The sequence below is a fragment of the Amblyomma mixtum genome, chromosome 3, assembly GCF_055824585.1.
Source record: "Amblyomma mixtum isolate Tamu chromosome 3, ASM5582458v1, whole genome shotgun sequence".
NCBI classification, from domain to species: domain Eukaryota; kingdom Metazoa; phylum Arthropoda; class Arachnida; order Ixodida; family Ixodidae; genus Amblyomma; species Amblyomma mixtum.
Window position 1 is genome coordinate 398,570,711 of NC_143014.1, and position 23,610 is coordinate 398,594,320.

Sequence of the window (23,610 nt, forward strand, 5' to 3'; positions counted from 1 at the left end):
ACGTATTGCGCTATGCATCTTCCGGTTCTTCCGTTTGTATCGAGCGTTGTGTGCCTTCCTCCATGTTGTTTGTGCTGTTAGCACTTGCTGGATGTGAAATGAGCTCCAGCGCAAGCAACCAGCAGCAACAGATCGCGAACAAACTCGAAGACTTCGAATTTCCGTACTGCGACGATGTCGCCAAATACGAGAAGATCGCCAAGATCGGTCAGGGAACGTTCGGGTAAGTTTTTCATTCATTCAGTTCTGCCTGGAACGCAACACAGGTACGGTCGCAGAGGCGAAATGGGGTCGTTCTGGGTGGCTTTAATGCCATTGTACTGGGACCCGAAGTACAGTGTGCGCTTGTATTTTGCTGCCGCACTGACGAATGTGTTCGGTGTTATCGTACGTGTGCAGGGAAGTGTTCAAGGCCGGACACAAGCAGACGAAGAAGCTGGTTGCCCTCAAGAAGGTGCTTATGGAAAACGAAAAAGAAGGGGTAAGTACCGTGCAGCATGGCTTCCATTCGTTACAGTGTAGTGAGCAACGATTTGTCGCAGTTTCCCATCACAGCCCTGCGTGAGATTAAGATCCTGCAGCTTCTCAAGCACGAAAACGTGGTCAACCTGATCGAGATCTGCCGCACCAAAGGTACGTACTGGCTGTGTGCACGCAGTAATTCTGAACGGGCCCAGCGGACATAGTACCTGCCCGTTCGACAGGCAGGTATGTTGTCATGGGGGCGAACAGCGGCGTTGGTACCCGAGCCCACGTGAAGCAAGGGGGCGGGTATCATCGTGCTGTGTGCGAGCAGAAACATGGTGAGAAGGGCAAATTGGGGCAGGCGGGGGGCGATCTTGGAGGGCGCATGCAGTCACTATTGACAAGGCCTGAATGGCACTTTGCAGAGGCATGGAGGACGTACCCACACTGCCAGTGGTTGCGTGATAATGCAACCGAAATTCTGCTGTTGTGCTGCACTGCATTCAGTCTTTTCTGCAATGGGCACATGTGCAGCTGTACAGTAGACAGTTGGTGATGATGCTTAATGCTACAGTGTTTGCACTTGTTGGCATGGCCTAAATAAGTGAATTGTTTTCAGTTCACGGCCAAAGAAAAGACTTGCTTGATTTTAAGGACTGACCTTTCTTTTTTTCATGGTTCGCTCATGGCCAAGAGGCTGTTAAAAGAGGGGGAGTGGGCAATTACAATATATTAGACCAGGATATGTAATCTCAAAATCTAAAAGATAATGCAGGTACACAAAAGTTTCACATATATATGACATAGGATTACAGTCAGAATAAACTACTGACTGTACAATACTATAGCATACAGTGCAGGCAAGATTACAGGCTATAAAACAAAAATGTACTGGGCAGTATTACAAGGTTGTAGTTTCTTTTGACCCAATGTAATGTGACCTAATAACATATAAAAAAAAACATTAATTTCAAGCGGAATGTTTTGTAACCACTTTTTGAATTCTTCAATATTGTTAATGGTGAGCAAAGCTGCTGGTAGGCGATTCCAACCCAGTGACGCCTCAGGGATGAAAGGCAAACCTAGCAAAACAGTAATGTGACAACTTGGGCTGTCAGCCAGGGACTGCAGAATAGGGGAGGGGTTGCCTCAAAATTTTTGCAGACGTTTCTCGTTTGAGTAACCTATACAAATCATGTCCCATCAGAAGTCACTGATTGGCTGACACCCGTTCATAAACACGATTAACAGAATTGAAACAGACTGTGCGGATACTTCATTAATACAGTCAGTCACTTCTCGCGTTTCAGTGCGTTTCAGTGCTTATAAAGCTGCCCATCTCAGTATAAGTTTTATATGCATTAAGCGAATACACCTTTTAACAGTGGAGATAAGAGAAATATAAGAAATGGAATCAATATTTAAACTTATAACATTATAACACCCCCTTATAAACTTATAAATAACCCCCCCCCCCCCCCCCTCCCCACTCAAAAAAAGTTCCAATGTCCCTCCTGCCAGGTTTGCCTGGATGGTATGTGTGTGATGAGATGCAATCAAGGGAATTTAACAGGGCTTTTTTCAGACCTGTGTTCATGCAGTAAATTTTGAAGGAAAGGCTGACATCTTTATCTGCATCTCTAGGAGTGGTAATATATGAGCATGGTTAGGGTCCTTTGTTTTTCACTTTTGTATTGGGCAGAATGTGGGGGTAAAAATTGAGCACTATTTTTTATTTCAAAACTGGGTAAAATTCGAGTTTTTAAAGAAATTGTTTTATAACTCAGCTTTCCTTTTTTTGTTTTCTTTTCTTCTGTGAACAAATATCGTTTTCTTGCAGGTCATGGTGTGCTTTTTTTTTTCTGTTTGCTACTTTCAAATGTAAAGTTGCACCAAGAACACGTTAACCAAATCAAGTATCTTTTTTTTTTTCATTGGTCACTACAATTATTTTGTCACAGACATTACCCTTCGCATGTGGAGCATTTGCATGTCTGCACTGGGCCTTCCTGCCCCTGCACTTGCATTGTTTTGTTCAAAAACACCACGGAGACTGCTGCGAGCCGCACAATGGGGCTCTCCAGAATCCTACTGCAGTGGAGGGTTGAGGAGAATTGCCTTCATCCTCCAGAGAGGTTGAGCACTGCTGACAGAAAACATGCTGAACAGGCCAGAAGCAAGTTTTGTGGCCTGTATGGATAGTTTGCATGTGACATCATGGAGCCATCTTTGGATACAAAACCTAGCTTCCACAGGTGGCGATAAGTGGATTTGAAAAATGTGCATGCTTTTGCTGCGCTTTTGGCCCTACAGGTGGCAGCCACTATGAGGTCGGTGCAAACTGTATATTCTGTGGCTGTGATGTTGAAACATCACAGCAGCTATTATTTCTAACACGTGGCAGTGCTCAGTACAGTGGTGCCCAGCTTGGGAGACGTGTGTGATTGGAACGCAGTACCCTGTCCACACAAGCCAACTTCTGTTTGTCCTTAGTGCCCCTTTAAAAGGAGGACTGATATCATGAGAAGCTGTGAGTGGTGCTGTAGAGTAGGCTCAAGAGATTTGTTACTTTCCACACAGTGTGTCCGGGGTATCAGCGCGGAAGACGAGGACAAACGAAAAACCAGACGACACGAGCACTGTTTTTTCACTTTCAACTGAACTTTATTACACACTTGCATACATGTATACCTTTCTTGCTAAGGCTGAGTTAAAAAAAAAACTCATCAACACTGATCAAGACCTACAACACTGCAAAGGCGCCCTCCAAAAATTCCATGGTTTCTCCTTTGTCCTCGTCTTCCGCGTTGGGATACCGTGGATCACAGCGAATTTGCCCAGCTTTCTGTCCTTCTAAGTATGTCCAGGTTTTGCATTACCAGGCTACATTTTCTCAAAGGTGCCTTTTTCAGGTGGAAATAAGGTTTAGCTCGGTTTGCGTGAAATCCACATGTAGTGGAGGTTATTGATAACTTTAGATTTTACCCTATATTAGTGGCCCTGGATATGTCTCGTGAGTGCTGTGCCTGCTGATCAACCTCGGAAAGTAAAACGAGCTGTGCAGTTTATACTGCTTCATTTATGGTTATTGATGGTTTAGCTTGGGGGTTCTGTATTTGTGAGGCATATTCTAACTTAGCGCAATATTTGTGAAAAATTAGTTTACGACGGAGCCACAGACAAATCTGTTTAATAAGCATTCCAGCATGCAATTAGTATTGGCAATAATGTGGCCAGCATGATCATCCGAAGTAAGGCACACAGTTAGAGAGACACAAAAATATTTGTGATGTAACAAGCATTGAAGATGTACTCTGAATGGAATAATGTGAGGTGCTAGTGGTGTTGTGGCATGAGACTCGCATTACTTAGCGTTTATTTGTGTTCAGGGTCATTTGCACCTGATAGACATTGTGTCGAGGTCAGTTTGTAGTAACGCAAAATTGTTAGCATGAGGATAAGAGGTTAGGAGGGGAATTGCTAATAAAAATGAGAAAATGTGAGGAACCAAAAACTGATCCTCTGTGGCACACCAGATGTTAGAAGGAATTGAAGACAAGCTGTGGCCATTGGCATACATGGACTGAGAATGGCTTGCTAAGAACTCAGTCCTTAATTGGCACTTGACTGGCCAGTTGGAACTCAATTGGCATCGACAATATATTGGTGCCAGTGTCAAATTTTTCTAGTTTAGTAAAAATTAAGTAGTGGGACACTTAGTTAAAAGCTTTACAAAAATCCAAGTGGGTACAATCTACTTCGAAACTAATAGTCAAGAATAGAATGAACATTGTTAGTCAAGCTGAGCAGTTGTGCTTCACATGAAAAAAAATTTCTAAACTCATGTTGCATAGGTGTAAGCACAGGTGTGAAAAATGTGAATTCAAGCAGTTAGTAAGGATACGTGACGTGTTTCATGATTTTGCTATAGTTGCTGTTTAATGGTGTTGGGTGTTAATTGGCTGACGAGTGCCTGTCACCAGATTTAATGTATTTACTCATGGAAGAGTTGCACTTTTTCTGACCGGGTGCAACTCCTTCATGGGTCAGGTCTGTGGCTACCTGCAATCCTTGTACTACTGCTGAAACGTGCACATAATACAGTTGAATCTCGATATAACAAAGTCATGATTGCAGCTGAAAACATCATTAAATTGCGAATTTTGTTCAGTTGAGGTTTCTATATTCAGCAGCACAAAGAAAGGTATTGGCTCATAGAACACTCCTGGTAGATGGCACCATGTAAATAAAGTAGAATCTCGATGATACGATTACGGTTCATCCAAATTTTCTGATAACACGAATTTTAAAAATATTCTGGCTAGAGTGCATTACGGTTCGAGAAGATAAGAGTAGTTTATCAAGTGGCGGCGGATGATACGAGCATGCAAACCACCAGACGCCAGGCAGCAAGCGCCCAGCGATGATTGTGCCATTAAAAACGTGCAGCTTGTTCTGCAGTTAAACTCCCTCCATAAAATGCTCCTCACTGCTAAACTGGGGAATTGTTCGAGTTCAGAGTTAGCACAGAAATGGCATTTGTTCAGCACAGTTGTTTTATACCACATTTGTGTAGGTTACTTGCCTGAATCAGTAAGAAGTCGGATATTCGTGTCATCTGCAGCGGCGACAAGACGAAACAAGCCGCTCTCAGTGATTGCATTGGTGGCGCCATCTCGTTTGTCGGCTGTCAAGATTTGGCAAAGGAGGTCGTTTCGTTGTCGCCGCAGATGATGCGAATATCCGACTTCTCATTGATTCAGGCAAGTACCCCAACCAATTTTGGTATAAAACAATTCTGCTGGCCAAATGCCATTTCTGTGCGAAATTTGAGCTTAAAATATTCACCTGTTTAGCTGTGAGGAGCATTCTAGGGCATGCGTTTAATTGTGTAGTAGTCTGTACTAATTGGCCACATATAGAGGGGAAAGAAAGGTTGAAATGAGCATTATGGGCTTTTCCGGCGAAAAAAACGGATATATCGAACCCGTGCACCTTGCGGTAGCCACGCCGATGGTAGGCAGCAGGCTTCACCGCACTACACAGGCGGACTACACAGAGCCGGCACTTAGCACTTGCAAACTAGTTTTTCATAGAAAAGCAAGAATTCAGGCAAGTTTCTCATGGCATGAACCATAGCCTATGCAAGAACATGGGGCCCGAACTCGCAATAACAGAGAACGCCAGTGAAACATTTGTTTTTCCCAGTGTGAAAGCAGAAGCTTCTGTTGTGTACTTAAGCGTTAACGATTTTTTTAAAAGAATATTTGCTCTGAAAAGTGTGTGCGTAAATGCAAAAAAAAAAAATAATTATTTTCCTCAGCTAAATTTGGCAGCATGAAGAGAAAGCCCTCTGTCACCATAGGCAAATTAGTTGCTTGTTTATGCCTTTCTGCTTTCCTTCTCATTTATTGCAATTTCCACGGTGGATGAAGTGCCCTTTAAAGGTGCTTTGAAACACCATCCGAGGAGAGCACGTCAACTCGCTCAAACGCTGCATTGGGCTGTCATGAAAACCTGAGCCAAACAATCTAGTCCTACATGCAGCAGAGAACCCACAGTCATGCGCGAAAGTTGGCGAGCCCTTCCCGGTGACTTTTTCCTCTGTCGCTTGCACCTCTGTGTACAAGTTGAGAGGTGGCTATTGGTTAGATCCCTCCAGACGTCAGGAAGCTACCATGGCTGGGGCCCTTAATCAGCGTAGCTCCAGCAGGTCAGGAAGCTCCGCCCCCCAGAGGTGGGGCCGACAGAGGAGCATCAACCTTCCAGCGTGCAGAAAGTAATGAGGAGAGGGAAAGGCACAAAGACGCTGAAATTCAAATTTTCACCACAGATAACTCGGCTTCTACGAAGCACATTAAAAAAAATTCTCGCTGGACAATGTTCGTGAAGCAGCGCCCTTTAACATCACAGGCATGCTGTAACTTTATTAGAGCCCCTTTAAGAAACTCTGTAGACGGTGGCGCCAGCTTTCTCTCTAGGTGGTATTTATAAACTCTGTGGTGCTTTTCCTCCATGGTAGCGCTACATGTCGCTAGGCCTAGTTTATTCCTCATCGAAGGAACAGCGCTTCATAATTGGCCAGCACTATGGTCCTCGTGCACTGCAGTTTCAGTTGCTCATGTGGCGCCATCTTGGAGGCGCCACATAAAACAGGGGTTGTCCAGCAGTAAAAATTAAAATCTACTGCACTAACAGACATGAGGACTGCGCAACACCGTTTTTTTTTCTGCAAAGCTAAATTTATTAATGTTTTTGCATGGATGAAGGAATTTCTTTTAACCACTCTCATTTTGCATTTTTCGAAGGGCAGCTCCAGATATTTTTTTTTAACATTTTGAATTGTTACGCTGTATTCCTTGGATACTTCTTAAAGTACAGAGTGAAACAGCTTGATGACAGCAAAAGCATGCAAACTGAAACTGAAAATTGCCTACATGGCCAGAGGCAGCGTTGCACGATGCAGCGATGACATCACATTCATTGTTGCAAAAAATTTTAGCGTTAATATTGGATGGCTGAAATAATGGCTGCAAATGACGCCTCTGAAATGTCTGAAATGACTGAACACAAGTCTTGAATATGCTGTTTCAGGAAGCGGGGAGCGGATATCAGTATGTGAGTAATGATTGTGATGTCAAGAACACAGGTTGCTCAAGCCATGTAAATAGCCTGAGCAGAGATCGTGAAGGTGGCACACTTTAAAACTGATTTGTGGAGAAGTGAAATGCCACATGGCTGCCAGACTTGCTGGAAAGGATCAGGACAGAAGAGAACCTTCAGAAAAATTTTTTTCCCTGAAATATGTGTGCCTCGAAAAACTCCAGTTGCTTTTTAGTCAACAGTCCAGATTGCGCTGTATAGTAGCGTCAGGAATTCCACAGGTCTGTTGGTTCACTTTTGTTCCTGACCTGCACTAGTGGTCTGGCAGCGTATCATATAATGTTTGTTCACTGCAGCCGTGGCCTAGTGGTTTGAGCACCCGCCTCGCATGCGAGAGGTGCGGGGTTCGATTCCCAGTGCCGGCGGTTGCCCACCGGTGATACAGTGGGTACAAGCTTTCCCCTGGCCTGGTGCTCGGCATCTTTAGGGTGAAATGCTTGGGAAAATGGGTCTTTGGCACCACCTTGAATATAAAAAAAAAACCTTGTGTCATGGCACTCTTTGGCCATAGATGTCCTTGCGCCATTAAAATCAATCATCATCAATAATAATGTTTGTTCACTATGATTCCATCATTTGCTACACGGTGCCCACCATGTCTGACCAAACTATGCTTCAAAATTACCTTAGCCATGTTCAAAAGCCGCCATGGTGGCTTAGTGGTTATGGCTCTCGGCTGTTGACCCGAAAGACGGGAGTTCAATCTCGGCCGCGGTGGTTGCATTTCGATGGAGGCAAAGCGTTAGAATTCTGTGTACTGTGTAATGTCAGCGCATATTAAAAGAGCCTCAGGTAGTCGAAATTCTTGGAGCCCTTCACTACGTCGTCTCTCAGCCTGAGTCGCTTTTGGACATTAAACCCCGTGAAACCATAAACTAAGTGTTATATGAATATAAACTAATTTCATTATCTCCACGATGTCCTTGTATTTTCTTGTAGCGTAGTTAACAACCTTGTTGAGCCTGTCCATTCCTGTTAAAGCTTAGTTGTGCACATAATCTTATGTAATCGTCTCCAGATGTACCCACGTCGCTAACATATCCGCACACAGGTCCCTAGGATTCATAAAACGCTGTGTAGCACGTGATATTACTCGCATGTAAATTGCTTGTTGGGTCAAAGCTCAAGTAAGGATCTTGCATCTGGAAGCCCTACACAACTTCTGTGAATTCTGTGTACTCATTCAAGACCTTTGTTGCAGCTTCGAAACATTTTGAGCCTTTGCATTCATTGCCAGTCTTTGTGTACTTCATAAGGTATTTCACAGTTCACTCAATCATTCCATGTGCATTGCTGCACCGTCATGCATATCCCACTGCACTGTTATCTTTACAGGTCATTTTCCCTCAAACAGCTAGGTAGGTGGTGACAGCTTCATGACGTCATGACAGGGCTCGTATTCAAAGCTTGGGATCATTTGTCGCCCCACCTAGTCGGTGGTATGCCCAAGATTGGTATTTACTATAGCCGTCGTTCAGAATGTTTCCATATGTGCGCATAACTTATTTAGTGGCCGATTCTTTTCCTGCTGGCATGTAATGTGCCACATTTGTCTGGAGATTATATTTCGAACCCTTTGCGACAAGCCGCCTAGCACCATCTCAAACTAGGCAATGTGAAATGAACACAGAAAGTCATTTTGAAGATGAACACCTCCACATTTTATTGTAGCTCTGGTATGACTTTGGTGAATGTGTATCTTCACTTGCTTGCTTTGCTAGCATGACTGCTTTGGAAGACCTAAAATGTGCTCATGTGTTTATGTGAGGACTTCTTATGACAAGAGTGAGTGGAAAGAAGTTTAATTGAGACTCTGAAAGCTGTGTCAAGTTATGGTGTGGAAATATGAGGCCCCAACGAAACGGAGTTATAATTTGTGACTCAGGGGGGGGTGGGTGTTAAGGTGATAACATGAAGGGAAGCAAGCAAGACATGAAAGTCTGGGCTTGGTGCAACATCAGAGCATCTGGCAGTCTTGGCGCTTGCGTTACATTTGAATGCCGGGTGTTGGTGCTGCTGGAGCTTGTGGGGGGTGCGTCTGTACACACCGTGGTCTGTAGCAGAAGGTGCGTGTGTCTGGTGTCAGCATCTCCTTACTAAGGTCACGTGTCATCCACAGTGGCCTTAGTCATTCATCAGTGTTCTGTCTTTTGTTCATCCTTGCCATATTGGCGCTCCCCTTTCTTGGCCACTTATGCTGTGTGGCCTTTGTTTTTTTGCAGCAACCCCTTTCAACCGATGCAAGGCAACCTTTTACCTTGTTTTTGACTTTTGTGAGCACGACTTGGCGGGCCTGCTGAGCAACATCAACGTCAAGTTTTCGCTTGGCGAGATCAAGAAAGTCATGCAGCAGCTACTCAATGGCCTCTACTTCATTCACAGCAACAAGGTGGGTGCAGTGCTTTTACAGGCTGGCACATCTGGGCCTCCTCCAGTTCAGGTTACAGCAACCTTGGTCAGGGTGCATTATGTGGCTGGTGCCCACAGGAACGTGTAATGCATGGTTTGTGTGATGAAGCTTTTATTGCCTAGGATAACATTTGCTATGCTTTTAATACTGCAATTCTATTTGCATGTCTACCTGCCTCATCATCCATCACTTGTCCGTGTTCTCTGTCACTGTGGTGTGGAAGATGGGGCCCCAGCTGGCTGAGTTGCCCACCACAAAGGGGTGACACCCACTAGAAAATGCATGCCACATACTTTTCTGGGAGGCCTTTTTGATTACTGTGGAACCTTGTTTATACGTTTTTCATCGGACTGGGAAGAAGAAAAAAACGTAAAGCCGGGAAAATTAAACAGTGAGGAAAGCTCCGAAAATGAATGAAAACAATGCAGCATTGACTTGAAACAATTTATTCCCGCAAAGTGAGCTTAGGACTTTAAAAAATTGAGAATGGTGGATTGCCGTTTCTTTCACTCGCTGGAAAGCACCCCGCGTTTCTCAGTAGCCTAGAAGGCCGCATTGCTGTCAACGTCGCTTTGGGGTGCGGCATACCTGCAGAGGAGGTCGAGAGGAGTGGCTGCTTCTCCAAAGCTCAGATATGCCAACTCTCAGGAATCATGCGGCTCGCGCTCGTCGTCGTCATCGCAGTCAGTGGCTTCACACGTGACCAAGTTCGCAACAATCTCGGCGATGCTTTGCCGCTCCGCCGTCACGACAGCAGCATCCATGGCAACGTGGATTCAAAAACGGTCGAACCAGCCATTTGGCACCGCAAAGTCAGTGGTGCCCAGTCTGTCGGCTATATCCATCACCTTCTCGCGCAAAATTCTGCCGTCGAAGTTAACACCAGCATCGTGCGCTTGTTTAAACCAGGCATAAGAGCCTCGTCAAGGTTTCCATACTTGGTGCCACGAGCGTGCTTAGCTTTCGGGCTGAAGAGTGCGGCATTTCCTTCTATCTCGGCATGCTGTGAGACGATGCTCTTAAGTGTCGAGGGTGGTAGGCCAAGGTCTTTGGCAATGTCGACTCTTTTCTGCGCTGCCTACCTGTCAACTGCGTTTAGTACGTACAGCTTTTCCTCAAGGGGAAGTTCCTTCCGCTTGTGCAATGCCATCAGATCACGACAAAGATCACGGGGATCGCGGTTACAAGTTTGGCGTTCAAGATGTGGATCGCCATCTAGTGGCAGCCTCTCCAACTCATGTGCAGCTTCTTGCAGCCAGTTCCATAGTCAAGCCTGGCCAAGACCAAGACTCGTCAGAAGTTATAATCGCGGTTGGCGCGAATTGCCCGGGCGGGTTTGGGATGCCAGATTGCGACATATCGTGCGGGAACGTTTTCAGTTACACTGTAAAACCGGGGTATGGGAGCTATGCCGGGACGGGATGAAAACGACTTAACAGCCAGGAAAACGCAGCAGTGAGGAACGTAACAGCAGGGTTCTACTGTATTAAAAAAATTGACCGACTTTTTAACGCTGTGAAACGAAGTATGACATGTGAAAGCACTTGGTTTTTAATTAGGTTGACTGTTGCCTAAACATTGCCTGAACTTGTCCTTCGAATTTACTCTTTCCTGGGCGTTGCCTCAACATTGTCCTCCAAGATAATTTCTTTTAAACTTTTGTACCACGTGACCTTCCCCTAGCCACACCATATCATTTCATGTCAGAGGTCAAAGGCTGAGGCTTCAGAGACCCATCGGATTTTTTGGGATTGCTAGTGAAGTAGTGCTCTCGCACTAAAAGGGAATTCATGCTTCAGCGGCGCTTTCTTGGGCACGCTGATAAGGAGCCTCAGTTTCTGTGCAAACATGTGCCAGTGGCTCTTGTCGTGCAATCTTGCTTAGCGTTCTTCTTCGTCTTGGCTGCCCTGTACTGGTGCGTATGCGTATGCTTGTGTGTTTTCTACTGTATGTGTGTGTCTTGAATCAATGCAGTTGATGTCCAGTGCTTGGCCCATTTCTTGTGTTCACCCCTGTTTTGTATTGCCTGTAAATATGGGAGACGAGCATTGCGATGTGTGTGAATAGTAACCAAGTCGCACAGGCATGTGTGAAAACGCAAGCACGTCCATTTGTGAGCCACAGCTAAGTAGTTGATGTGCATATATGGCCCACTTCATATTAAAGTTTGGTATTTTTTGGTGCTAAAATGCACAAGGCATTAGTGACACATAGCAGCGGCACGAGCATACAATGAGCAAGTGCGCCTCATCAGGTCGAAGAAATTCGTTATACGTCACTTCTAGCGCCCGGTAACAGCTGCTGGTTTTTCAGTTTCAGAATAAAAATTATCAGTAATGTGAGCCATTTATCATGTGCTTGCTTGTATTTTGAGTGTGGTTCAGTAAGCATTTTCACTAGCTCTACTAGCTTGGGGTAGTCTGTGCACTGCACAGAAGCCTCAAACCCACCATCAAAAAAATTTTTGTATCTACCAGATCAGAACAAAAAATAAAAATGTGTTGATACCAGATGGAGCCTTCGCCAGTAGGCCTGAGAGTAGCTACGAGAAGCGAGCCTTTTATTGGCCTTGGGGCAAAAGTGCGCTGCATGCAAATGCACAGAAGATGGCTGTGGATGTCGAAAGAAGGTGGTGTGGGTTGTTCAGGAAGAGAAGGCAATGAAAAGAGTTTCAGTGGAGCAGGGAAGCCAAAGAAAGGGCAGAGGCGCAGGACTAGGCAGTTTGAAACACCGAGTAGCAGAAGCTGCTGCTGCGTGGGCGGCTGTGTGCATTAAAGAATGATAGACTTGGCTTCACTGGATTGTGGAACGCGCATCTGAATCGTTGCCTCACAAGTGATGGCAGCGTATCTGCTGCTTCCGTATTTTATCATGCCATCTGCATTTGGGGGGGGGGGGCCTTGCCTATGATTGGACCGAACAGTTTGAGATTGTGTTATGGTTGTAATATTTCTTTTAAAATTCTATTGAGCTCTCAAACTACCCCCCCTCACATAATATTCATGAAAATAAGGTAGTCATTTTCCCATCATACTGTCATTGCTACTGGTGTCCATAAAAACAGTGGCATCAAAAAATAGAATGTGGCTGCTAGTACGATTCCACGAAAAATGCTCATTCTATTTTTCGTGGAATTGCGTGAAACTAGGGGCGTTATTTGTGCTCATGTGGGTACTGGAAAGCGCAGTCCTATGGTGCCTTGTAATGGAGGATGTGTGCCAGGTGCGAGCTGCACATCTGTGTGTGAAGAAATTGCGCAAGCCGCCTTGTTCACCTGTCCCTGGGTTTCGTGTTGCTCGCTCAGATCCTGCACCGTGACATGAAGGCGGCCAACATTCTCATCACCAAGGCAGGTGTGCTCAAGCTGGCCGACTTTGGCCTGGCACGGGCCTTTTCCCTCAGCAAGACGGGGCAGCCCAACCGGTACACCAACCGTGTGGTCACCCTCTGGTACCGGCCACCCGAACTGTTGCTGGGCGAGCGCAACTACGGACCCCCGGTGGACATGTGGGGTGCTGGCTGCATCATGGCTGAGATGTGGACCCGCTCACCCATCATGCAGGGCAACACCGAGCAGCACCAGATCAGCCTCATCAGCCAGTTGTGTGGCTCGCTCACGCCCGATGTGTGGCCTGGGGTGGAGAAACTCGAGCTGTTCGCCAAGCTCAACCTGCCCAAGGGCCAGAAGCGCAAGGTCAAGGAGCGGCTCAAGGCAAGCATACTCTCCCTTGGGGGTTCCTGGGGGCGCCTGGCTTTCCTGGGTCGCAGTTTGCTGTTTAGTGCGGCAGCCAGCTTTAAATGAATGCATTCTTCGGAGGTTCAGCGACCGGCACAATCTTAATAGCGATTGTTTACTGGGTGCCCCTGTGTGTGCAGTTTGTGCCAGCCGAGGCTCAGCTTACAACTTGCAAATTACGCACATGCTATCAGGCATGTAGGTCTGCCGCATTGCACACAGCCAGGCATGCACCCATGCAGGTGAAATGCCAACTCACCTGTATGATCCAGGCTAGACTTTCATTAGCATGCATGCGTATGTTGTTCACCATTCTGCAAAATTTTGCCCCTTGGGGAATGAACTCGCGAGCAAGCAATTCCTAGAAGCATGCCGTGCACCACCCATTTTTAGCGCAAGCACAAGTGTCTACAAAGCAATTACAGTTTAAAATTATGGTAAGTACAAGTAATTGCAGCTACCACTTTGAGCTTTGTCTATAAGTTGATGCCTGTTAAGACGAATTCGTGGATAAGTTGGAACAGTGTGAGACCATTTGGTTTGTTTCCCATGGGAATCAGTATAAAAAAATCCACTTAAGGCAAACTGTTTTGTGTGCACTTCGGTTAAGATGAACTTTCGCAGCAACCGCAAACCTCGGCGACCCCACGCAACGGCACTTGTGCAGCATCCACATCCACACCACGCTGTAAAAGAAAGAATATATATATATATATACCGTATTTACTCGCATAATAGGCGCACTCGCATAATAGGCGCACCCCTAGTTTGGGCGCGAGAAATCAGATTTTTTTATTTCCGCGCATAATAGGCGCACCCCGAACTTGGCACTGTGATCAATACTGTATTTACACGATTGCAAGCCGACGCCTCGCCACCCCCGCTTCCCAATCTTTATTTTAACAAAGTTTTTGCTGAACTGACTACTAGTCCCTACTAGTGCTGCTGCCGTCGCAGCTGCTGCGGACCCACAGCATGTACAACGACATCGCGTGGAGCAGCCGCACACAGTTTTCAGGGATGCTCACTTTCAACGTCTGTTTGGAAAGCTTCATCTCCAGCCGGAAACGTTCCCGACTTAGGCCCACGAAAACCTCTGCGCTTGGAGTCGCGTACGAAAATTTAGGGACGCCGCAGTCGCAACTGCCGCACTTCTCGGCCACGTCGTATTTTCCGACCTGCCACACGCTTGCCGTGTTCGAGAGCAAACTCCCAGCCGTGTAGCTGTTAAGGTGCTTGCCCATCGAGCTAAAACAGCAACGCTCCGCGGCAAAGCCATAAACCACGATAACTATCGCCCTACCGCAAATCCCGGCACTTGACAGCAACAACAACAACAACAAAAAAAAAACGAGCTGGAGATGCTGATGGCGATATAGATAGTGAAAGCTCGCGGCGGAGGAAAACGATGATGATGATAAGCTTGGCCTTGGGCGCCCTCCGTGGGCGGCGTCTGGAAGCTCCTGTGCACGTGCGTGGCCTCCGCGATCAAGCGCCCGTTGCGCGCAGCCGGAGCCGATCGCGGAGGCCTCGGCGCGTGCATTCTAAAGGCTATTCCCGCGTGTGTCGTGGAAAGTTTCGGTGCGGCCCTTACACGGATCTTTTTTTTTTTAACATTTTCTTCGCGAAAACGGGGTGCGGCCCGTACACGAGTGCGTTTACGCGGTGTGTTCAATTTTGCGAGTCGAAAAATTTCCGGAAATTTTACCCCGCGTAATAGGCGCACCCCGAACTTTGAGCCGGATTTTCTGGAAAAAAAGTGCGCCTATTATGCGAGTAAATACGGTATATATCAAAAATGATTTCTTGGCAGCTGATTGATTAATATAAGATAAAGTCACCAGAAATTGAAAAACATAACAGGATTTAATTCACGACGTTTCGGCCGGAGGACCAGCCTTTTTTGAGTCCTCCAGCCGAAATGTCGTGAATTAAATCCTGTTATGTTTTTCAATTTCTGGTGACTTTATCTTATATATATATACTTTCTTGTGTAGACGCATCTTATATACAGTGAAATCTCGATACAACGAACTTCGCGGGGTCGCGAATAATCGTTCGTTATTTTGAAATATTGTAATAACGAAAGACTCGCGAGAAAAGGTAGTAGTATTACTGGACAATGAAAATACTGTACCTTCAGGAAGGGCACACGACAAGCTATGTAATTTTCAAACAGGAACGCAAACGAGAGGTTCAGCGCTCGTTTATTTGAAGAAATCCGTGATTCTGGCGGGTGCGACACAGGCGCCCCAGGACGAACTCTTCAACGTCAACTTTTTGGAGCACAGAATCAGGCACATCGCTACAACGTCCGATGAATGTGCAAAGTTTGCCTATGGATGCAAGAACCTCCGCACTAGACACAGGTTCGGCCGCTTGGTCTGCAGGCGGCGAGTCGGCATCGTCGTCCAGTTCATTTTCTTCGCCGCGCTCTCCATACTCGCGAACGCTGCTCACGATGTCTTCTACAGTCAGGGGCAGCATTTTCCGACTCGGCGTAGTCGGCAAAAGTTACAGAAGAGTCTACAGAGAGTTTCGCAGTGACTTCAGTCCGCACCTCTTTTGCGCTGTCGTCATCCGTGCTCTCAGCGCCATCGCAGTCTTCTGTGTGAAGCGGCGATTTCACCAGGCCAGCTTTCCTCCAGCAGTTGTTGATGGTCGAGGCCTTTACGTTCCACCACACCCCAGTTACCATTTCGGCAGCCTGGCGGACATTTATGGCTGTCGGGAGTCCGAGCCGAAGGTTTAACAGCGCTGCACTAGGCGCTTCCGAAATGATGTGTTTCCTTAAGCGTGAACTGCCGTTGCTTCATCTTGACGCTGGCGCCCGCAGAATTCATCGTCAGCACAGTCAACACGCAGCGGCGAGAAACGACTAGGCCTCGCGTTCGCGGCGGCCGCACACAAAAAAAGAAAAGCGCGGAGGTAGTCTAGTCACATGCACACCCACGGCCGGTCTCGACGCGCGCGCTCTCTCGCTCTCTCTTAAGGAGAGAGGAGAGAGCGCACGCGTCGAGACCGGCCGTGGCACACCGTGGGAGAAAAAAAAACGGAGGAGGAGAGACGAGCCAACTTCCGGTTGCAAGGCGGCTTCGGATTGGACTGGATTGTATCGGATGCCTGCCCTTGGCGATTAGCAGAGTTAGCGTGTGCCTCTCGGGGAGTCGGCTCACTTCTCTGGGGTAAGTTCGTAATAATGAGGTGCATTTATAATAGGTGGGCAAATAAATTATGCTCGTTATTCTGAAATGTTCAGTATTTTGAAATTCGTAGTAGTGAAATGTTTTTACATTGAAAATATAGATATTTTGGCGGGGATTTTGGAAAAGTTCGTAAATATGAAAAATTTGTTAATGTGAGGTTCGTAGTAACGAGATTATACTGTATATATATAAGATGTGTCTACACAAGAAAGTACACCCCCGCAAGATGGCTTCTGTGCACCTTCGCGGTAAAGTGTGGGGAAGCCATCTTGTGAGAGTGCTTTTTCTTGGGGGAAAGCTTTCTTGCCAGTGTGAAAAAGGCAGGGCATCATTGTGCACCACTGCTAGTGCAGAGATTCGACATGGTCAGATCTGGGCATTGCGTGCGTCATGTGTCAGGTGTTGGCTCCTACCGACTAAAAGGCACGTATGCGCAAAGTGCATCCGCTTTGGCCTTTAAAGCTCTGGGGCCGCATTTTCAACTGCCGTAGAATCGGAACATGCTTGATCACAGTGCAGAGAGTGCCAGATATTGGCACCACGCGCATTGCGGTGAGGTGCATGGTACGCCTGCTTGGGAGTTGGCAATGGCTGTGCTGCAGAAGGAGCAAGATTAGAGAGCTGACTACTCTGCTGGGCCACCTTCGAAGCATTCGGCAAGCACGATGGACAGCGAAAATTGGGAGAGAAAAAACATGCACAAATAGCTGATGGGTGCTAGTTTGCTGTTACACAAATAGCAGCTACTGTGGGATACAGTGAGAAAAACAGAAGAAAGAAAACTAGGCCTAGGCCATTTGCTCAGTTTGGCTGCACTCACTGCAGTAGCTCCATGAAGTTCTGCGGGAGTGAGCGGCACCGGTTCAGGCCATTGAAATGCAGCTCAGCACTAGTGCTCTGCAGCTACTTCCAAAGCGGAGCAAATGAGTGACTGCAGGCTCAGTTGACTGCGTTGCACCAAATCACAGCCAGCTGCATACCGCTTACATCAATGACTGCCAGCAGCCCAAGCTATGTAAACAGATTTCACACACCGTATCATGACAAAGTGTTGTTATGAACCAGCCCTCGGAAATTGTGATTTTTCTGAAAGTTGTTGCATGCATTATAATGTGCACATGAGTTATGCCCTGAAGCATTCAAGCGGAGCCTTGCAGGCTCCGCTTGAATGCTTAGGCTCACAATTCTGATGCCACAGAGGGCTGTGTAGACCTCCTGCTTTCACAAGACAACTGTAATCGTTTAATTAAGACAGCAGTCACTGTCATATCTTCTCCTACCTACGCATGGTCATCACCATCTTGCTGAGCTAGACAGGCACTTTTGCAGAACGAACACTGAAGTGCAGCAGATGCTGGTGGCACTGCAAAAAGGAGTGACAAAAGTGCTGCACCCGAACTGGTGCAGCTCGTGCGATGTCAAGCAGACCTCATGTCAGACTGGCACCAATGTGAGCGCCTGTTCTTTCTCGTTGCTGGCTGTGGGTGGGCTGCATGGCCATAGCAGTTTCCTGGGCGAAGAGGAGGCCCGGCCCTCGCAGCTGTGCATGAAAATGTTGAAGAAGCTGTGCACAGTCTCCAGGAGGTGCACAGTTGCCATGTCTGCCAACAATCACCTTATTTCACTCCCCCACATGAGCATGCGAGCCCAAGTTCCGCCTCAGCTGTTGCAGTCTCAAGCCAGCAAGCAGTAACACAGCTATGTGCTTCAGTTTTCTATCGCGTGTCCTGGGGACCTTTGTCCCTGATAGCACATTCGTATTCAGTAATGTTGGTAATATTGGTTCTTTAAAAAGCCGCACTGAATGTTTCTTAAGTCTTGTTCCTAGCAGTCAGTGCTAGGAGCAAGGTTTAACTAACAGTCAGAAATATATTAATGACTGTTCTTGCTCGTTAACACTGGTCCGAAATATTCGGCGGAAACTTGTCATAAGCAGCATTGCCAATGTTACAGTAAAGTAGTGGTGCTTAGAATGTTTCAGGCATTTTTTTAGGTCTGAAACTTCTTGTAGTGCTGACCAGTTCTCAGCCTTTCCAGGAAACTTCTGCTTTGCAGGAAAATCTTTTTTTTGTTTCCATGACATTTTTTAAACAGTGGTTGTACTGTGGAAAGTGGCGATTAGTCAAGTTCATTCATGAGACAGTTTTAGCTGTGCATCCGCAAAAGCTTTGCAGACGCGCACGCCTTACACGCACTGCCGCCCATCCTGGCAACGACAGTTCTAGTTGAGAGCGGCTAGCGTAGCGCCCGAGAAGCTTAACATGCTGTGGCGCGCGCCATCTAGTGACAGCAAGTCAAAGCTCTTGAAATGTGTGCCAGAAATTTTTTTTTGTTTTATTATTGTTAGTAATCCATGCATCAAAGGCTTTGTTTTTTTTTTAAGTGTAAATTAATTAAATCAAATGAAAATGTAAATTTCTGTGCAAAGTTGGAGAAGTCCTTCCCCTGGTGTCGTTGCTATGACGACAGTGTACGCTGTACATAGGCTTAACAGCAAGAAATTCGGCAACTTTATTAATAAACGACTGTTTCTCACGTATATCATTACGGAGGGGTGAGAATGCACAAAACAAAAGTGAATGCAACTGTTTAGGGATATCGCGTCAAAAGATGCAGCGGCGGCGCAATATTTGGTTCCAAGTGGGCAGGCAGGGCACTGCTGTGTTGTCAACGTTGTCAACCACACAAGCCACGCAAACACCGCAGCGCAAAGTTCACTGGCTTGCGTATCATACGCAAGATGCAGGGCTCGTGCTTGCGTTCTGCACATGCACACTATCGTCCCCGTAAGCTCCGTGCATGCGCTAAGCCGTTGTGGGCGCACAGCTAAAACTCTTTATTGACAAACATACAAGTCTGCCGTCTCACAAAGCTGATCTCTGAACAGGTGCCAATCGGTGTCCGTGTATCTTTCATCAGTTTGCCAAGAGCTCATCAAAAAGGTGTTCAGTGCATTGATCACACAATAATTGCCCCTGACATGTTTATACTTTATTACTTTTGTATTGTTAGCCAATGTTTGGGCAGGTAAGTTCGGTAGTACATGTAGTGAAGAATCGCCACTTATTCCTGATAGGTAACTACTCTTAGAAGTGATATCAGGTGCAGTAGTTATTAATAAGCCTAATATATTGTAACGTTGAGCACGTGACCCTTGTGGACTGAGCACCTGGGTTAAAGAAGATTGAAGACAAAGCTTTGAGACATTTCATTGTTCAGAATTGTTATTTGGTGTGGTACTCATGTGACCTGTTAATACTTGAAAGTTCAAAATTGCCGAATAGGTAAACAGGAAGACATAATAAATTACTTACATCTTATTAATTTTATGCAAAGAACATTTGAGATTTCATGCAGCTGTAGCAAAAATGAACTGTAGTAAGAAGGTGAACAATAGCATGCCGAAAAACAAACTCCAGCACAGTCGAACTGTCAATGTATAGGCTGTTGTGATGGTTCGAGACACCAAAACCACACTCACCTGAGTGATCACATTGATATACAGAGTAAGATGTTTTTGTGTAACAAATTTTACGTTTGATTTGAAGCAGCGCAAGGCCAAAAGCCAAAGAATAGAGCAGAGAAAGAAACGGACGACACAGCGCTTTCTTTCTTTCTTTCTTTCTCTGCTCTCTTCTTTCGCTTTTGGCCTTGCGCTGCTTCAAATCAAACGATGAATAACCAACTCGCCCATCAGCTTGTGCTTTCAAAATTTTACGTGTTCCTGCATATAATTCGGACAGGCTTCCTTTAGGACTACAACATGAGCAGATGTATCAATAGCACAGGAAAGGTCACTGTGATTTCAATAACAGCACAGCAGTCTATACACTGAGTGTGCTGGTGAAGTGACATTTTGATGTGGATGTGCATAGCATGCATAATTTTGCCTGCGCTCTTCTGGGGTCCGCTGCTTGGTGCCGGCACTAATTCAGAATGTGCTGGTTTAGCATGAGCTTTAGGCTTTTGAAAGAAAGGCTGTGTTGTGCTGACACCACCACGAGCATTTCTAGGCATGTATCCCTGACCTGCTTAGTATGAAGCTTGTTATGGAATATTGGCACCACTCATCTGTGCGTTTTTTTGTTTTTTTTTTACTTCCTCGTGCAAAAGTTAGTCCGGGAACAGCAGCCCTTTATTTTTTGTGGAGGGTGCATGCGTGTTGCCATGGGAAGATAATCTAATAAGCTAGTGCGAGGCCTTTGTGCAGATGCTGTTGCTGTGTCAAACTTGCACAGTATGTATCACTGAAACCAAGCCTTTCATAGTGCAGCATGCTTTTTGTCACCAAACTTGAAGCAACTTGCCAAAGTGCTTTATTTTTCAGACATTAGATGTTGAAAAGCTGATATTTCACCTGGTGGGGACTATTGACGATTAAAATTTTTAAGATTATTTGTCATATCCGAAGAAGGCCGGCGTGGTTGCTGAAATAACTGGACCCGACTGCAGCTGCGACAGTTTCGATGTGCTAAATCACATCGTGAAATGGGCTCTGATATGCACTCAGGTTCGACATATGCGAGTGTGATGGCTACGAAAAGATGAACAGCCTTCCCAGCAGCATTCGAGCTGAGTGGAGTGGAGCGTGTGCAAGCAGTAAAAGTCAAACCAGGCAGGGGAGAATGAATTTGATGGCGATAAAAAAAATGCACAAGTGTGGGCTGCTTCTCCGACACATCAGTGGACAATCTCAAAAACTTATTTCCAGCCGAAATCCGCCCCTGCGGTCTATATGCCAGGTGCAGACTATCTAAGCAAAAACTTCATTTTAGGCCAAAGTTTGCCCCTGCAAACTGTAGTCTGGAAAATACAGGACTTGCATGGTTTGGTGTACAGTTTACCTTAGAGATAGTGTGCTGTGCCCACAGAGGGTCACAAATTGCATCGCACAAAACAGCAGAGTGTGCCGGCTCAACGTGGGTCAGTTCAGACAGTGGTGTGGCTTGCGTGCAGGCGTATGTGAAGGACCCGTATGCCCTGGACCTGCTGGACAAGCTGCTGCACCTGGATCCGAGCAAGCGGTTTGACAGCGACAATGCGCTCAACCACGACTTCTTCTGGACGGACCCCATGCCGTGTGACCTGGCCAAGATGCTGTCCCAGCACACGCAGTCCATGTTTGAGTACCTGGCACCCCCGAGGCGCCGAGTGATGCAGCAGCAGCCTCCGCAGGGACCCCACCATCCGCCCAAGGCCCCCTCCGACGGGCAGTACCACGACCGTGTCTTCTGACCCGAGCCCAGCTGCTGTGCCTAGTGTCATCAATTGCAGTGACTCGCTACCACATTTCTCTCTGGTGCCTGCTACTGGTGTGCGCACAGTGCACACGTACCTATGCTGACTGTCACATTTGAAACATGCAGACATCCCCCCCATCATCATCAGCTGCTCCTCCTCAGCCTGGAGTGTGACTCTGACTGTGGACAGCATTCATCAGGAGAGTGACACACAGCCACATGTGTAGTCGCGATTATGTTAAGTTTGAAGCCACCACGAGTGCATCTGTCTGCGCTAATGGACGCAGGTGTGTGGTGTGTAGGCTTTGATGAACTTGTCTTCTGCAGCTCTTTCTGGTCTTCCAGGGCCAGGAATGCATTTCTGTTCTCGAGAGTCTTGCATGGAGAGAGAGATCTTTTTTTTCTTTCCCTCGTGCCAGAAACATGCGTAGCTTAGAGAACTCATGCATTTTTGTGAGCATGCATGTAGAAGAACATCATTAAAAACACTCAGTATCTTTACCCTGCCAGGTGGCATGTTCGTAAAAATCATTTTTCACAGAGTGCTGCTTAACGTGGGTAGGCTTCCCGACACCTGTGCATAGTCACCTGCATCACATGTCATCTGCTGCAGCTTAGGTGTATTCACACGGGTGGAAGGGATCACGGCTGGCCCGTGCGACATCTCCTCCTGGCCGCATTTCCTCAACTTGCGCGTCACTGGAAAGCGCAGCTCCATTTCTATGGCAGTCGTCTGCCGCAAACATTTCCCAAGCGCATTCCTCTGCTCAACGGGCTGAACGGTGCATAAAGGTTGAAAGTGTTCCACCAGCACTGGAAGCAACAAAGTCGTATGGGCGGAGTTTTTCTTTAAATTTGTGGTTTTTGAGGAACCGGAGTGGCGCAGTAACTGTCTCACTTCTCGGTGGACGCCTCAACCGTGTGGTGAGGGAAAGAAACAAAGAGAGAGGTGCCACAGTGTAGGTTTCCAGAGTGGTTTCGTCCATCTGGGGGATCTTCGTGCACTGGTATCGTACAGCACACGGGTGCCTTCTGCATTTTGCTTCCATTGAAATGTGGCCGCCGCAACTGGGTTCGAACCCGGGTACTCTGACTCAGCAGTCGAGCGCCCTAACCACTGGGTCACCATGGCAGGTGCGTTTTCCTTTACACTGCCATGAACAGAGCACTAAGGTCACGTACAGCCTTTGCCCAAAGTAACCAGGCTGCACAGTTTGCTTCTCAGTCGTATATTACAGCTATTATGCCAGCCCTCGAGCTCTAAATCTCTGTATGGTAAGGAGAACCCCCGTCCTCACCTTCAAAGAACTTTTTGATCCTTAGGGAAGCTGTAAGGGCTCTACTATACGAATGAGAAGCAAGACATGCAGCCTGGCTACTTTTGGCAACGACTGTACGTACAAGACAAGCAGAAATGCACACACATGCAGCTTTAAAATGAGAGTCACGCTCATGAACAGCAAAGCCGACCATGCCAGAAAGCCAGCTGTTGTAGATCCTTGCTCGCTACCAAATGAGTGGACTGAAATCGACGCCAGTGTCTCCAATTCGGCCCGCAAGTGGAGGGTGGCGGACTCGCGTTTGTCGTGTGATACTCAGCCCATGCGCAAAAAAAAGTCCTGTTCCGCGCCATCATGTGGATACACCTTGAAGCGGAGGGATGGAAAGAATGTCCTATTGAAACAAAATGGTGAGAGGTGCTACCAAGGTAATTTCCCAGCTTTTTTTTTTAGCGTTTCTTTCTTTAACCAGTACTCCCCTGAAATTCACCGTACCGTCTTCACAATTTTGTGGATGCACTGACACCTTTAGGTGAGTTCGCTTCCAGAACAGCTCCGGTCCGAGTGTTGAAAATTTCCTTAGAGTGCTGCCCTTTAATCTTGAACTTAA

General features: G+C 46.6%; 1 protein-coding gene across 1 annotated transcript; it reads left to right on the forward strand.

The window, feature by feature from the left end:
• Window positions 1–43: 43 nt before the first annotated feature.
• Window positions 44–22,221, forward strand: LOC149357313 (cyclin-dependent kinase 9-like). The gene is made up of 6 exons (XM_089584528.1): window positions 44–223; window positions 400–481; window positions 543–633; window positions 9,351–9,517; window positions 12,843–13,250; window positions 21,437–22,221. The coding sequence occupies exons 1-6, from the start codon at window positions 63–65 to the stop codon at window positions 21,713–21,715; spliced, it is 1,188 nt and encodes a 395-aa protein (XP_089440654.1). The 5' UTR covers window positions 44–62; the 3' UTR covers window positions 21,716–22,221.
• The last annotated feature ends 1,389 nt before the right edge of the window (window positions 22,222–23,610 follow it).